The sequence below is a fragment of the Dromaius novaehollandiae genome, chromosome 3 (genome assembly GCF_036370855.1).
Source record: "Dromaius novaehollandiae isolate bDroNov1 chromosome 3, bDroNov1.hap1, whole genome shotgun sequence".
NCBI lineage: Eukaryota > Metazoa > Chordata > Aves > Casuariiformes > Dromaiidae > Dromaius > Dromaius novaehollandiae.
The window spans coordinates 17,284,325-17,299,795 of NC_088100.1; the positions used below are offsets into that span (position 1 = coordinate 17,284,325).

Genomic DNA, 15,471 nt, shown 5'->3' on the forward strand with positions numbered 1-15,471 from the left:
GAAAAAACTATAGAAAGGAGGTATTTCAATGTGTGTGTATTTTCTTTTAAAACTACCTGATTTACTGATAGAGGCAGATTTTAGACGCTGAGGATGGGGGAGAGGGGAGGAGTGCTCTGGCTCCTTTGAAATGCTGCCATTAGCAATTGCAAACAGGCAGCTATAACCTCACGTGAGGACACAAGCATTCATCACCTCCTGTTCTGCCAGTCTTTACTCAGTCCCTTGTTCATTCTTCAAGCAGTTACCCAGCACAAGCAGCAGTGAGGAGCACTCTTTCATGTATACCTGTTTCTACATCTTGGCATCCCCTTTATGCTCTCTCTCATCTAATCTGGCCAGGAACAAAGGAGTTTCGCATCTGAGGAGACACAAGACCAATAAACACAGAAGAGAGACTGGAAATAAAGCATTTGGTATTTACCGCTAGGAAAAAAGCACTGAGAGACACTACTTTGGCCAGTCCACATACTAAGGTGCTCAGCCAGGAAACACATGACCCATACCTACTGGGAAGTACATTTCATTTTGGACTGAAATATGAAATTCATTAAACAAAATTGTCCTGACTCTTCAGTGCCTCTGAAACAGTGTAAAACATACTGAAGCTGATGTGAGAAGCAGATGGATGACCCAGAGAGCAGACAACTATTGAGACTTCACATTTTCAGACCTTAACTTTCCCCAAAGGCCTGCAGTCCCTACCCTTTTTGCTCTCAGCATTGCTAAAGCATCCTCTGACAACTTCCCATAAATACCCTGAAAGAACTTTTCGGGAGCATCAGCAAATTCTCTTTCTCATAAAGGCAAAGAAGTCAGTGTTAATCATTCAGAAGAGAGGATTTTTATGAGCTTTCCAGGAAGCTATGAGAGAGTGAGTTACTCTCTTGCATACCCTACGACATTACATGAAGCTTTCTCAAATCTTCCAAACACCATTGTTTCAGGGGACCTGTTAGAGCGTTAGGATGCAATTACAGGGGAGACCACAAAACATGGCCAATAAACTGGACTAGCACTGCATAGAGGCACAGGGCTTCCCTGCTTCTCAGCACTGTTGTTCAAACAGGTTAAGGCCCTCAGGCTGCGTTAAGAGGTCAAGGAGAAAGTCAAACATCTCCTGTTCACGTCTGGAAAATGGTATAAACTTTAAAAAAGGTATTTTAAGTTCTTCTGTATAACAAATGACCGAGTTTAAGTTGATATTGAGAATGTAAACACACCGAGGTAGTGAAAAACTAGTAAGGTAAAATTCCAATTCTGTTGAAAGCTGTAGCTTTCAAATGAGAAGGCTCTCATATTTCTCCACTAAAACAGTAGAGAGAAAGGTTGCAGTATTGAGGACAATTCATAAAATGTGGTTACACTGGTACTCTTAGAGATAGAAAAATTTGTATATTAAAGTATAATACACAAAGTACAGGAAAAGATTAAATTCGCTTTAGAAGGCATGTCCCAATCTCACTAACTGCTATGTAAGGTATCTGCCATTGCGTAAGTTAACAAAATCATTTAACTGTTCTAAATCTTCTCAATATATAATGTTCTGAAATTTTTATCTAAAAAAATACAGCTTTAATCTATATACTGTACAATTATCATTCAACTTTTAGAGTATAAAACAAAACAAATCAAGTTTCTACCTAAAATTTCCAGAAGAAGTACCAAAAAAAAAAAAAAAAGACAGTATCAGAAAATTGAACTTTCCTCATACATTTTCAGCAAACAGTTACAGAACAGAGTCATAACTTAAAAACAGATAGAAAAGGTAGTTGGAAGCGCTGGGTTGAGGTAGACACCCTACCCTTCGGCTATCTGCCAGTAGCTGACTGTGTAACCAGCTTGGCTCCACCTCAGGGTTACATTAACTGGACTCAAAGTAGTTGTCCCAAGAGAGCTCAACTACACTTCACTGAAGATAAGGCACTCTTGTGCTTCATCAGTTTCTTAAACATCACTACTCCAACATAAGTGGTGATTGATTAAACTGGATGGAACTAACATTAAGTATTTTAGAGGCACACCCTTTACTTTTAAATCTGACTCTTAACCTCTGTGTCCAGGAGGCACATGGCTCTTGATGATTAATTGCAAGCTTTATTCCAGTTTAATAAAGTACAACTTTAATTTATTCTAACATCTAAGGGAGCTTTGTTACATTTGTAACAATGTAATAATGAGCACAGTATTTTTAATTTATGAAACTCAGATTTTACTACTGAAGTAGTTTTAAAATAAAGGTATACCTATAATTAAGTAAGTCTTTCAAATAAAGACTTCTGAATTAAATTAATCCTTTACTTATAATAAAGTGTCTTTTTGATAGGCAACTCAAAACTTTCACAGATATAGTAAAAAGAATCAGATACTTTTAGTAGTATGAGCAAGGCTTAAAAACAGTGACAATGTATATTATATTTCTGTAGAATTTTAATTACTGATACAAATATTCACCTAGAACAAGAACAATGGATGTTTTTCCAAAAACCTAAAAACTCCAGGCCCTCACTCAAGTGAGGTCAAACATAATAGATAATAGGTAATTTTAAAATACAAAGAAAAGCACAAAACTCAAGCCGAGTACAGCTGAGTACAGGTAACACCTCAGTCTGCTCTCTCCTCTTCCTCCCACCAACACTGTTTTGTTCTGTGTTGTTAAAATTGTGCTTTCTTATTTGCATCTTAGACATGTTACAACCACTTTATGGGATCACTGCACTAAATCCCTGTTCTACAGTGATATTAAGAACTACTTGAAATGTCTGTAAAATTGAAAACTTCCACCCAAACCGTATCTTTCCTGTGACCATAAATCAGGACACCACTTTCAATTACTTCCTGCCCCTACTTCTGAGCCAGTGAAGCCTCCCGGTTTGCCAGTATTTCCAACTATTACAATTTACCTTTAATAGCCTACCCTCCCTCGCTTCCACACCTACCCGTCTGCTCTACCCATGCTTGAAATACTGCTTTTGCACTTTGTTCCAGACAGGTAAGGCAGTACACCTCCTCTCTCATCATTCACCTGTTACCAGTTTTTGAACAGCTTCATAGTTCAAATAGATTTAAACTCCTTCCATCATACCTAGAGTCTGCCACTTCACTACAGTCCAAGCTCTTTGCTCAAGAAGCAAGATATTCTTTTTAAAGTCTGCACACACAGTTTTTCTTGTCTGCAATAATGTTCAGAAACAGCTGTTGATTTTGTTGTTGATGAAATAAATTCAACACCTTCTGTATGCTTAATGAAGAATGGAGTTGCTGGATTTTATTTCATTCAACTGAAAGTAGTATTATTCATATGGATATCTACTCAACACCTCTGTTCAACATAGTATATGCTATGGTGTCTTTAATGTAGTGGTAGCACCCAACTCCACTTACAGGTTGTCTGGGACAGTTTAAAAAAAACACAGTGCATAAATAAGACTGAGCATGAGAAACTGGTGTAATGGCTGAGGCTCAGGCTGCTGAAGATGCCAAATTATAAAGTTCTCAGAAGAAATTAAGTGCAATTCAAAAGACAGTAGCCTTGCAAAAGAAAAATGACAGGAGGACCTGGCAGCTACTGTTGCACAAGAAGCAGGATGGGGAGTTCTAGGCGTTGAGAGCACCTGCAAAAGAACCGCAAAGCCGGGAATGGAACACGCTCAGAAAACAAAGAAATGCAGAAAACAGTGCCAGAGTTTCTCCAGAACAGACTGTTTAGAAACAATGACTTAACAAATCACCATAGTGAAAACATCAACCATCTGTTCCTTTTATTTAGTAATACACTATTTCAAAGAAAAGTAAATATTACTTTCTAGAAATGTATTTGCTGTCATACAACAGCAGGTAACAAAATAGAGAGCATTTTACTTGCAAGATCTTACAATGTAATTAGATGCTAATGTGCTGTCCAGTATACTCAAAGTATGTACAGTTATGCCAAAAATGCTAATTTCATAGCTTCCTGTTGGCTCTGATCTAAGATGAGGAAGTAAATTTTGGTAAACAGTTTCCTTAGGAAACTTTCCATTTGCAAACTGGTGACTTTAAATTATAGATAAATGGCACCACCACTAAAGTGCAGTAGTAAATCTCAGCACTATACTACATTATCAGATTTCTATGCAGGCAAAAAGATCAGGATAAGTTTAGATGCGATGTCATGGTTTGGGATGGAATCAACTCCTAATTTACACAGTCGGAATACTACTATTTTTAGGCCTTTCTACTTCCTTTGGCCTGGGCTGTATTTTGGCTTTTTATAGAGCTTTTTATTAAAAAGTTTGTGTTCTATCATACACACTTCTTCGTGGATATAAGAAGGCTGTATCCTCAGAAGAAAGGAGAATAACCTTAGTACAAAATGATAACTCTGGGGAAAGTCCAAGTCTCTGTAATGAGCCAGATGACCACACAACCTGAAATGAAAGAAAAAGCCCTAAATTAGAAGTGTACTTAGTTAGCATTTAGTTAGCATATATATGCTTAACTGTAATTGGAGGAAAACTCTAACATTTTATCTACACCATAAATCGCAATTCTGGCCTACAATGCCAATTTTGTAAAAGGATCCACTCCCACAAAACCTTAAAGGATTGGGCCAAGAAACGTTCAGAGATGGTACAGATATTGTACGGGAGAAAAATGTGTATAGCTTCTTGCACTGTGAATCAGGATCATACTGAACTAGACAGAGGATATGTTCCTTGTCTTTCAGAACCAAATTGAAAGTATTCTTTCTAGAGGCTTTTAACAAATATAGTAAAGTGTAAAAATGGCTATCTTAACCTACTTTTAAAACTATCAGGACTATCCAATGCAGCCACCCCAGGCTCCTTCCTCTTCTCTATGCTCCTTTGCACACTCTCCCTAGGCTCTGCTCTCTCCTTCCTACCACTATGCCACGTGATTGTAACCAGTCCATTTCTTGTCCGTTGCCTTTGTATGCTAAATATGAATCTGAAAACAAAAGAAAAAAGCTTAATTTGGGCCAGTGAAGTAACACAGGGAACAATGAGGCAAACGTTGGTCAGGTTGATAGAAAGAGGAGTGCTATAGCAACCTTCTGCTATTAGCTATCATGGCAAAGACTTTAAGAAGAACGAGCAGGTAATTTTACTGAGGAAGTATATAGTGAAAATAGCATACTGGTCTTACTGGTAACAAGCATCAAACTCAAACTGAACAAAAGATGACTCTGAGGACAGACTGGGTAGATAGCTCTGTAAATGATCAGTAACAGGGCACTGTTCAAGTGCAGGATTATTTCTTGATTCAGTGTTTGAAACTGAAAAAAAAAATCTGACCCAACATTTGCTTTTATTAAATGTGGTGAGTTTAAAATAACGTAAGATCCAGCTATTTCAATTAATAAAAGCTTTTACATTCATACAGGGACTTAAGTGCTATTCACTGTATAAGCCCCGTACATCTTCCAGCTTACTAGGACATTTGCCTTGGGACCTGGAGAACTAGAGTGTAAAACTCCCCTCCATCTGATTCAGAGCAGCGGTCTTATATATTCTCCAGAACAAGGACTGGAACCTGTCTGCCCCAGTTTACAGGAAGTGGGCTAATTGCTAGACTATAGAGTCATTTGCTCCCTCTCTCTGGCCCAACAAACATTTGCATTTTACCTCAAACTGGAGCGACAGACAGACCCATTCCAGAGTGTCCTGCAAGCCACACTTTGGGGAGCAAACTCTGTTTAAATCCTTCCCCTCAGACAGGCAGAGAGGGAATTTGAAAGCAGCTCTCTCGCATCCTAGCTCCATCCTCTGCCCTACAGATCTTTCCTCATGTTCCATGAAAGCTGCCAATGGCCTCTTACAAAAATTAAATTGTTCATTTCAGCAGTGTCAAAAGGATCCAGTTGACTCCACAGCCCAACCCGTACCTTTCCTTCACCTCAAAGCATGTGCTAAATTCAAGCTTCATTTCTAAAAGATTTTGATTGAACCAAATCTGCATTTTCTGGCCAATATGAATTAAAAACAAACAAACAAAACACCCATGTTGTCATGTCCTAGCCTTAATCTTGAGATTCAGCAATTATAGCTCTTATAGCAATTTAGGTGTCAAATTTCAGCTTTCAGTGGGGAGGGGTGGGAAGACAGGATACTTTATATTCTGAGGCAAATGCATTAAATCGACACTGTAAAGCACCTATCTGATTTAGTGGAGCTACCCTTTTCACAGGAGTACCTAAACACACACATACATGCATGTACTCTTTTCCCCATTTTGTGCTATTTTTTTAAGCTGTTTACTTTACAAGACTCTAAAAAGAGCTACTAAAATTGCCAGATGATTTTAAATTTAGATGTAACAAGGGGAAAAAAATCCATTTTTCTCAAAATTTCTGATACATGACAATATGTCATTATATATTATCTCAAAATAAAGACTTATATACCCAATGAATTTAGAATGGTTTAAAATTTAAAGCTTTAAAAGAAAATATAAGAAAATTACCAATGAATTTATGAACCTCAGCTTTGCCCACAACAAAATCACACACTAGCCATAGGATTAAAGTATTTCAGTAGTCCCAGTTAGACCACACTGATTTTTAGAGAATTTCTAAGTTTGTTTTTAGTTCTATTATACATATGCACACTTACATAGGATAAAACCTCATATCTGAGGGAGTAGATGTTATTTTCCATAGTTAAGTAAGTGTCAGATGTATAATTAACTACTTGCATTGCAAATGATATAATGGGAAATTTATCTGGTAAGAATTTAAATTCAAATCTTGTTTCATGAAGGCTATGACAGTTTGCCATTAACATTTTAATACATTACATATGAAAATATAGGCTTAAAAACAGACTTTGCATGAAAAGATTATTCACGCAAACACACTGAAATATCTGCTCATTCAGTGTGTATATAAGATTTACGCAAATTTGTGGTAAAAGGATTATTACTCCTCCTCCCCTTAGAAAAGCTTCTTGTTCGTACAAAAGAATGAATCCATACAACCAAAGCTCTTGTAATATAACACTGTGTTTACATTATTCCAACCCATTTCTGTCACGGTGGATATGTGAAAGGTAATGTGAAAAGGAAAATAAAGATAAGCAAATAAATCCAGTAAAAGACAGAAAAACCCAGTTATTTTCAAAGGGAATATACAATATTTAAAAAATCAGAAATGTATTACTAAGTTTTTGTAGGAGCTATTGGTCTCTTAAGCATGACATGCAGAAATATATATCTGATAATGATTTAAGATGTTATTTAACACATTAATGTGAAGTAAGACTTCAATAACATAGCCTGACCTCCTTCCTCAAAACATACTCAAATTGCACACACCAGAAATTCAGGAGAATTCAGTCTCTCTGCAAAGTCCATATTTTTCAGTGAAGTTCACTAATACATTCATCTTCTGGATTAGGATTTCATGATACAAACAATGGCAGAACCAAGAATTGGCATACAATCCAGTAGCCTTATCTACACCACCAAGGGAGTTTGTGAGAAACACTACTTTAGATGGTTCTTATTCCTTGGGGGAAATGCTGCTGAACTCGTACACTTCCTCACTGGGTCTTTTGTTCTCTGTCGCTAGACTGTATTGGCCACGGTTCTCTGCCAGGACCCACCGAGGGGAATACTCACCATTTTTTGCAGAATTTGACACAGAGGCAGAAGGTTTTAAAGGAGGAGGGACAAGCCTGACACAAACCAGGCAGCCAATGAACTATCCATATGAACTTGTACAAGGATGGGTTAGCTGAGCTATCATTCTCCTTTCTATTTAAGTCCCTTAGTTATTTATAGAAAACAATTATACAAAAAAATAGCATGACTGTTTTGAGATACGTTTATTTGAAAAATTAAAAGATCAAATTCTATTTTACTTGTGAAGTCAAGATTTGAGAACAGTTCTCTAGTAAAGACAGACATTAAGTGTTCTTCATAGCATAAAACATTTCTTCTTTTACTATTCCAGTCTGCTTGCAAAAGTTAAAACTGATATGTTTAGATGAAATAGCGATGGTGCCCTTTTCACTCCCAATCATTTTATTTTGAAATACATTTTGGAAGCATAAATTGCTGCTTAATTGAACTCCAATCGCTAATTTCAACATTAATTTTGATGAAGGTCAGCACAAAAGAAGCATACTGATTTAGAAAATGAATTCCTATGCTTTTTTTTAGAGGGGCTGGGAGGTGCGTGTGGGGTGAAATAGTTTTCCCATTCCCTGGAGAATGGTGGTGCAATAGCTTTGTCTAACATACTACGAAGAAGGAAGTGAATATTTCTACCTAGCTGCTACTCTTGCCGTGTGACTTCAGTTGTTGATTTTGTCTCATCTCTCTTCTCAAAAGCTCACTTTGATCACTCTTCATATTACAATTTGTCTACACCCAGCCCAGGACTAACCATTGCACATACACCCCTTTCTACAAATGATTTTAACTATATGTGAATATGTAACTGTGCACACACCCCTTATTTGTCATTTATAAAAAGAAATGGTACTTTATTTTCAGAACTTTCTCTCCATATATATATATATGTTTATATATATATTTAATAACAGTTTGAATACTTACTTCTCAGTACATAGTTTAACTGTACACAGCCAATAGTCAGGGTTCATGGCTGTAAGTAAGCCACATTTTTCTTGCAAAATTCCCTTCAGGCTATGCCCATGAAAACAACTCCCATCTGTGTTTTCTTCAGACCAGTTTAACTGAAAACTTGAAGGATGTGGCTTTTCAGCAGGTTGCACTGAACCAGACAGCTTGCCAAACTGATTTTGTAAGTTCACAACAATTTCTGTACAAATAGAAACAAAAAAAAATCCAAGACAAAGGTATTAGAATACTGTTTAGAGGTGATTTACAGAGGAAAAAAATTGAATACTGGTGCTTTTTTCTTCTCCCCCTCTGCCCCATATACTGAGAGAGCCTAAAGGTCTGTATGTTCTCTCCTCCTTTCTATTTAATATTCAAGTCTGTCATATACTTTACAGAAAAATTTTGAAAGACTAATCAAAATACCATGTCTTTCATACATAATGATATTAGCACTGGGGTACTCCCAAAACATGCCCAGTAAAGCCAGTAGAATCCATTCGACACTGCCAGTATTTTTTACTCTGATAGCACACATATGCCAGGATGCCTTTAACTATATTTAACTGGTCATATGCTATCACTCAGAGTGGACAATATTTACTGAGTAGTTTCCTGTGAAGCAGAATTAGGGATGTCTGCTTTTCTACACATGTGGATGTAAGGTTAAATTTTTCGCCACGCACATTCCCAATGGGAAGAAAAAAAAAAGAAAAGAAAAGCACACCACCTTTCCCCATAGCTAGTGAAATATGCAGAAACATTCTTTCTGTTGTCTAATATGGGTTAAAAACAAAAACAAAAAAAACACACAGTTTTCATCTTAGTGTGAGCGTTTTATAGGGTCTCTCTCTTCTTCCTGCCTTCCGTTTTCAGAACCCAATAGGAACAATATTATCTTTGAGACCTCTACCCTTCTGTCAAATGTGACAGATTATGGCCAAACTTTCATTAGTTATTGAGGCAGATGGAGAGAAGGTATGATGACAGACCAACGCACCCACATTACAATCCCATATGCCTTTTTTCCTTAGGATAAAAAGCAGGCTAAAAAACGCTGTTGGAGCTTCAATTTCTTTTTAGGAGCTGCACCAAGAAAGCTGTGATCTGAATAATCCCATTCATAAATTGGAAAAAAACAGTGAAGAAATCCTAAAGTGATGTAAGGAACGGGAAGCTTATCTTTCAAGATGACACTAAACTCCACCATTAAAAAAAAGTCAGGAAGGTTTCTGAAAACATTTATCAGACACTTTAGTGTATGGTAAACACCGAGAAGGGTAAAAAGTTATTTAAGTTTAGGAAAGTTCCAAGACAAGAAGCAAGCAAACTGTCCAGAAAAAACAATAAGCCAAAATTGAAAAATGTTTAAACATCAAAAGGAGTACAATTTTGGACTACTCTTTGCATAGGTGTTTTTTGTCTCTACTATCCTAAATTTGTTTTAAGATGAAACTTGACCAGGTGTAATGGCATTACGTAGTATTGCTTGCAATGGCCAGTGACAAAGTTCAGTGATCTAGGCTCTTTCTAGTTCTGAGAGAAGCAGAACCAGAAGGGGACTCTAGAGTAGAACAGAAATTATGCACAATGAATGATTATTCACTTTTTCTTATAAACACAAGACTAAAGGGCATGCAACTAAATGATCAGTTTGAAATAAAAAAAACATGTTTTTCTACAGAACAGGACTTAACTGCAGGATTACTCCTACATAATGTTGAGAAGAGTATAAATTGGTTGAGGGACTTCCAAACGAGCTATAACATCATATTTGGTTTGAAAAACTCTTCTTGGACTTCTCTTCCAAGAATGTAATTGGTTTTTGAACCTGTCACTGCCAGAAACTGGTAGAGGACATCATGGGAAAAATATCACTTGCCACACTTTTTACCATCTCTCTCTCAGTATCTCCCACTTACTAGATAAACAGAATGAAGAACTTCAGGTTTTATATTTGGCTTAATAAAATTCTGGTCTCCCATATTGCCACAGGTAATTTTTTTAACTGATATTAAAAAAAAAAAAAAAGAAAAAGAAAATCCAGTAATTTCTTATAGGTATTTCTAGAACTACTAAAATAGGACAGATGGACCTTCATTCTGATCTTATATAACTAGCTATTTAAGTAAAGTCACATTAAGACAAAACTTCCTCGCTTTCTGCAGGAGACTGCAAGAATGAGTGGGAGAGAAGAAGGATATACAGGATCTACCAAAGGACATACTAAAGCAGTGATAAGAGGAAGTAAAGGAGAAAAGGCATACAAAAACCATGGGAGAGCAATAACAATTCATGAAAAGCACAGTTATCTAAAGGCAGCTGACAAATCGGTGAAGATGAGGCCAGAATTCTCATTCTGAGATTAGGTTAAGTAGGTTATTTAGGGAGACTGGCAAAGGCAGTTTGAGTTAAACTTGAGGAAAATGTCTGACTGAAGAATTCCAGCCATGGGTTGTAAAATAATACATTAATTGAGCCCAGAAATAAAAGGGAGAAGGGAAAGTATTTTAGGATGTAAATGCTATCACGGTTAGGGCTTGCAGATTTTCTGTGATGGGAAAAGTTGGAGCACATTTTTGTACTGATTGAAAGAGGTAAAGTTTACTCACGCCTTCTCTTAAGAACTTTAGATTTCTTCTTGGCTGAGTAAAACAGTGGCTTTTCACATCTCCACAGATACCTATCAGTAAGAGAAATGAAAACTGTAAGGAAAAATACAGTTGAAGCAATCCTATAAAAGAACAGTAATTTTTTTACAAGTAGTGCTAGAGCTATTAAAATAATCTAATGGTTAGTGCCATTAATACCCCTCCACACACTATGTATACAGGAAGTCTTTTTTCAGAGTAGACAAACTGAGGCATGTAATCATAGATTTACTGTAATCAGTTAATTGTTTGATTGTATAAGCTACTTGTCACAGAAAGTGAGCATTTAATTATTATGCTGGATAAACATTATGAGTGTAAATAGAAGACTAAGATAGGGATTTAACTGTTTCATTCACCCAAGCTTACTGTATCAAACTATGTAGCAAATTCCTAAACTTTTCAACTTCTGTGAGGAGTCAGGATTTCACATAAGATGATCAAAAAAAACCCCATTTTTTTAAAAACCTCTTACTTGGCTCTTTCTTCGTCCAATTTCTTTTGCTCCACATCCAAGGAACCTTTTATAATCTTGCACCATTTTCTGAACTCAAAATACAGACCATCTGAAGAAAACATTCAACATTAAAATTTTAGATTTAAGAAGAAATGAAAGAAACATACAGTATTCAAAAGGTGGTCTACATGCAGTCAGACCTTTTTTCTTCAGTCTGTAAAAAAACCTAAATAGTTTATGCCCACAGAAAACATACTTGATCTAGCAATTCATCTACCAAAGAAATAAAAAGCAGAAATGCAGTAAGAGAGCAGGATGTCTTAAGAAGTGTGGAGGAGCTCTTCAGCTTTGAATAGTTTTCATAGATTTAGCACAATTGAAACCTTTCCTGCTTTCCAGAAGTCAAGCCTAAAAACTACCTCTTTGTCTCTACCAAATGAACTAGATCTCTACAACGTGGCCTTCATCTTTTTGAAAGGTGACTTCAACGTATTAATGAAACTTTACAGATCAAGTTTAAATATGAACAATTAGCTTCTAAAGAAGCTCAGACGTAAGATTTCAAACAGTTTGATCAATTCCACAGTTTTTCCTACTGCCTATGAAACGTTACAGGGCAGGAAGGACAAACCTGACAATTGCATGCACTTCGTATCAGCCTCCCACATTTTTGAGTACAGGAACTTCATTCACTGATACGTGAAGAAGTATTTACCAACTCATGCAAAAACATGAAGGCAAATGGCATTCTAGCAGCATGGTTATCATCGATGCTCCAAAGCGGCATAGGACAGAAGTGAATCAACAGGGTACAGCAGGTATAAGAATCCCAGACAGAACCATATATAAGTATTTTTAAAGTATAATGAACTCTTATTACCCGTGGGTGAATTATCTGCATTGTGAATTACCTAGGCGTTACCCACCACCCCAGCTGCACTGCATGTGATGCTTGCATCATGCTTAGCTTTGCCAGCTAGCTGTTTAAACTGTTTTGAAGGTGACTATACTGTTCTTATAAGCAAGCTTATATATGTTTTGTACTATCTACATTTTTGCTTTATTCAAGTTATCCTGCCACAGGATGTTTTAAATGATAATAATATAGATGGATTCAAAAAGTGGTAGACAAATGCAGGAAAGAAAAATCCATCACTTTTTTTAAGACTCAAAGGTGTGGATACAGCTTCTTTTATGAACTCCTCAAGCCACAAAGAAAAGTTTTATATTTATCTTAATTTTTACTCTTTCCTTCAATATCTCTCACAGGCACCATGCTAGGCTATATTAACCTTTTATCTGACCAGTGCTGCTAGTCTTATGCTGATATAGTTGAGTCAACTGGAAAACATATAACTGACACAGAATACTGTTTATGTTCAAATAAAATGTGATTGATATATATATGCATATATGTATGCAGTTCAAGAACACATATAGACACAAAAGTACTAGCTAAGTACATATATCTACTGTGCAGCTTTCAGTCTGTCTTGAAAAAAATGTAAGAGCTGAACTCCCCTTTCTCTCCTCTTAAAGAAAAAGAATACTAGAAGAAAAGAACTGTTCAACCAAAAATTAAGTTAACATAAACTGGATCTTTAAAACTCAGAATTAACCATTATTCATTTCAGTACATTAACTTTGCCAAAATGCCAGAGGCAGTTTGAGCTTTGGCACTAATCAGTACTCTAACAGAAATTCTTAAATCAGCTCTTCTGTATAGTTGCTCACTGTCACTGTAACATTTTAAGAATAGGGACAACATAACACAGCACACAGCATGGAGCATTTTGTACCAGAAGATTTCAAGGTAAAAAAGTGGGCAAAGAATGAGCTGGTAACTCCCAAAGGCAATGACACTTGTTACTAAGGGAAAAACCCTGTTAAGACATTAAGGGCTTTGTGCCTCAGCTTGTAAGGAATTATGCAGCTTCTTGTCACTATCGCTTATTTCAACTATTCAAAGCAAACTGAAAAGAAAAACAAGATTCAAAATGTGTTTATCTACTTGAAAATGAGCTACATGTTTGCTTGTTTTTTTTAAGTTAACAATGATGACTGTCTCTAGATACAGAATTGTGTTTACACATTGCTAACACTGATTTTGCTACTGACTTAAATTTTAAAAAAGTAATGCAAGGGTCAAAATGGACCCAAAACTGGAGAGAAAAATTAAAACATAAATCCCTATAACACACCTTTGGTCTTATCTTCAACTGTGATCTGGAAAAGACCAATGGAACATCTTCCTGAAGATTTCCAGTCTTTGATTCGGTCTTTTTGCCCTCAAAGAACCATGTTCACACCATTATCTTTCCTATCTTAATTGCTGCTAGCTTTTCCACACTCTCTCAGGATTATTTAGACTAAGAAAATAGATTACATCTGAAATATGTTACACACTAAGACATTTTATTTAACATGACTAAACAAGTTTGGATTTTATCATAAATGTGGTTTGATGCCCCTAAGAAGTATCTGCTATTTATGATCAAAGTGTGTTCCTCTTTACTGTGTAAGCATTCAGCTTTACCTAGTGTACATAAAAGGACAAAATTCTAAACAAAAGAGGTAAACATGCAATAGGAAAAGCAGAAAGGTATCTAGCAAAATATGTACATAATTCACCTATCAAGTACAACAAAAATTTTACACGTAAACTGAGACAATTTTATGCAGGTAAGATTTACTCTTTTCTTTAAATAAAGGTTCTAAAAGAATAACTAACAAAAAAGTATTAATGAACGCTAAACCCCACATTTTAATGATCAATAGCACTAAATCTTTCAAGCTTTATTATAAAGTTACTTAATTTACAAAATCATAACAGACTGCTTCCACTAGAATATTTATGTACCTTCTTTGTTGTTTTTATTTCTTTCTTCAGCAAAGTCTGACAGTAGCCTGAAAAAAAAAAATCAGACTGACTACTCTGCAGATCCAAACCCTGCACTTTTAAGACTTTAAACACGAATTTCAAATACAACTGAAAAAACACTGCACCCCAGTTTTCATTCCAAATTCCAGATTTAAACTGATGATTTCAAAAAATAAGTAACATTTAAGGACAAAAATACTTTCAAGTCTATATGTTTTCCGTTACTAAACTCAAGCAAAATTCTAATTATAAATGAAACATTAGTAAAGAAAAAAATAATTTATTCGGTCATTTTCAGTATTTGAATATTTGGGCTTCGATACAGGTTTGCCTGTACACTTACCATTCATAGTGATCATTTAGTAAAAACAGTAATTTGAGCACCACTACAATAACTGCTGCAGCAAGAACATCATATTTCACTTTCCTTGTTGACTTATTTCCAGGAGCAAAAGTCAGGAAATCTGCTTCTCCTATACGGATCTTTTTCACCACTCGACAAGTCCAATTGTGTAATTCATCTGATTATTGTAAATAAAAATACAAAATGGCTATGTTGAGACAAACTAAAAGTACTTTTGCAATGCAAATATGTTAGTGATTTGAGGAAAAAAATGCCTATAACTTTTGGGACCATCAGACAACAATTTTTTCCAGATGAAATGCATTTTTGGATATTTTTATAAATATTAAGTAATCTTCATTGTATTTATATAAAGAAACAGTTGCAACTTACTATATATGCACGGGGGAAAAAAAAGGCACACTTTTAATAGTGTGTTTTGATGTTATTCTAATAATGTTATTAGATCATCCTGAACACTGTTCTAGGAAATCATATCTTAAATCTACATGAATACATTTAAACTCTAACTTCAAAAAATATATATATAAAA

General features: G+C 35.7%; 1 protein-coding gene across 1 annotated transcript in view; it reads right to left on the reverse strand.

Annotated features, from left to right (window-relative positions):
• Window positions 1-3,736: 3,736 nt before the first annotated feature.
• TAF1B (TATA-box binding protein associated factor, RNA polymerase I subunit B) overlaps window positions 3,737-15,471 on the reverse strand; it is a 49,132-nt gene continuing 37,397 nt past the window's right edge. Inside the window, exons 10-15 of the mRNA XM_064508471.1 lie at window positions 14,919-15,096; window positions 14,555-14,601; window positions 11,713-11,803; window positions 11,199-11,269; window positions 8,563-8,788; window positions 3,737-4,409 (exon numbers count right to left, since the gene is read on the reverse strand). Coding sequence (XP_064364541.1) covers window positions 4,217-4,409; window positions 8,563-8,788; window positions 11,199-11,269; window positions 11,713-11,803; window positions 14,555-14,601; window positions 14,919-15,096 — 806 coding nt within the window. The 3' untranslated portion in view covers window positions 3,737-4,216. The remainder of the gene's footprint in view (window positions 4,410-8,562; window positions 8,789-11,198; window positions 11,270-11,712; window positions 11,804-14,554; window positions 14,602-14,918; window positions 15,097-15,471) is intronic.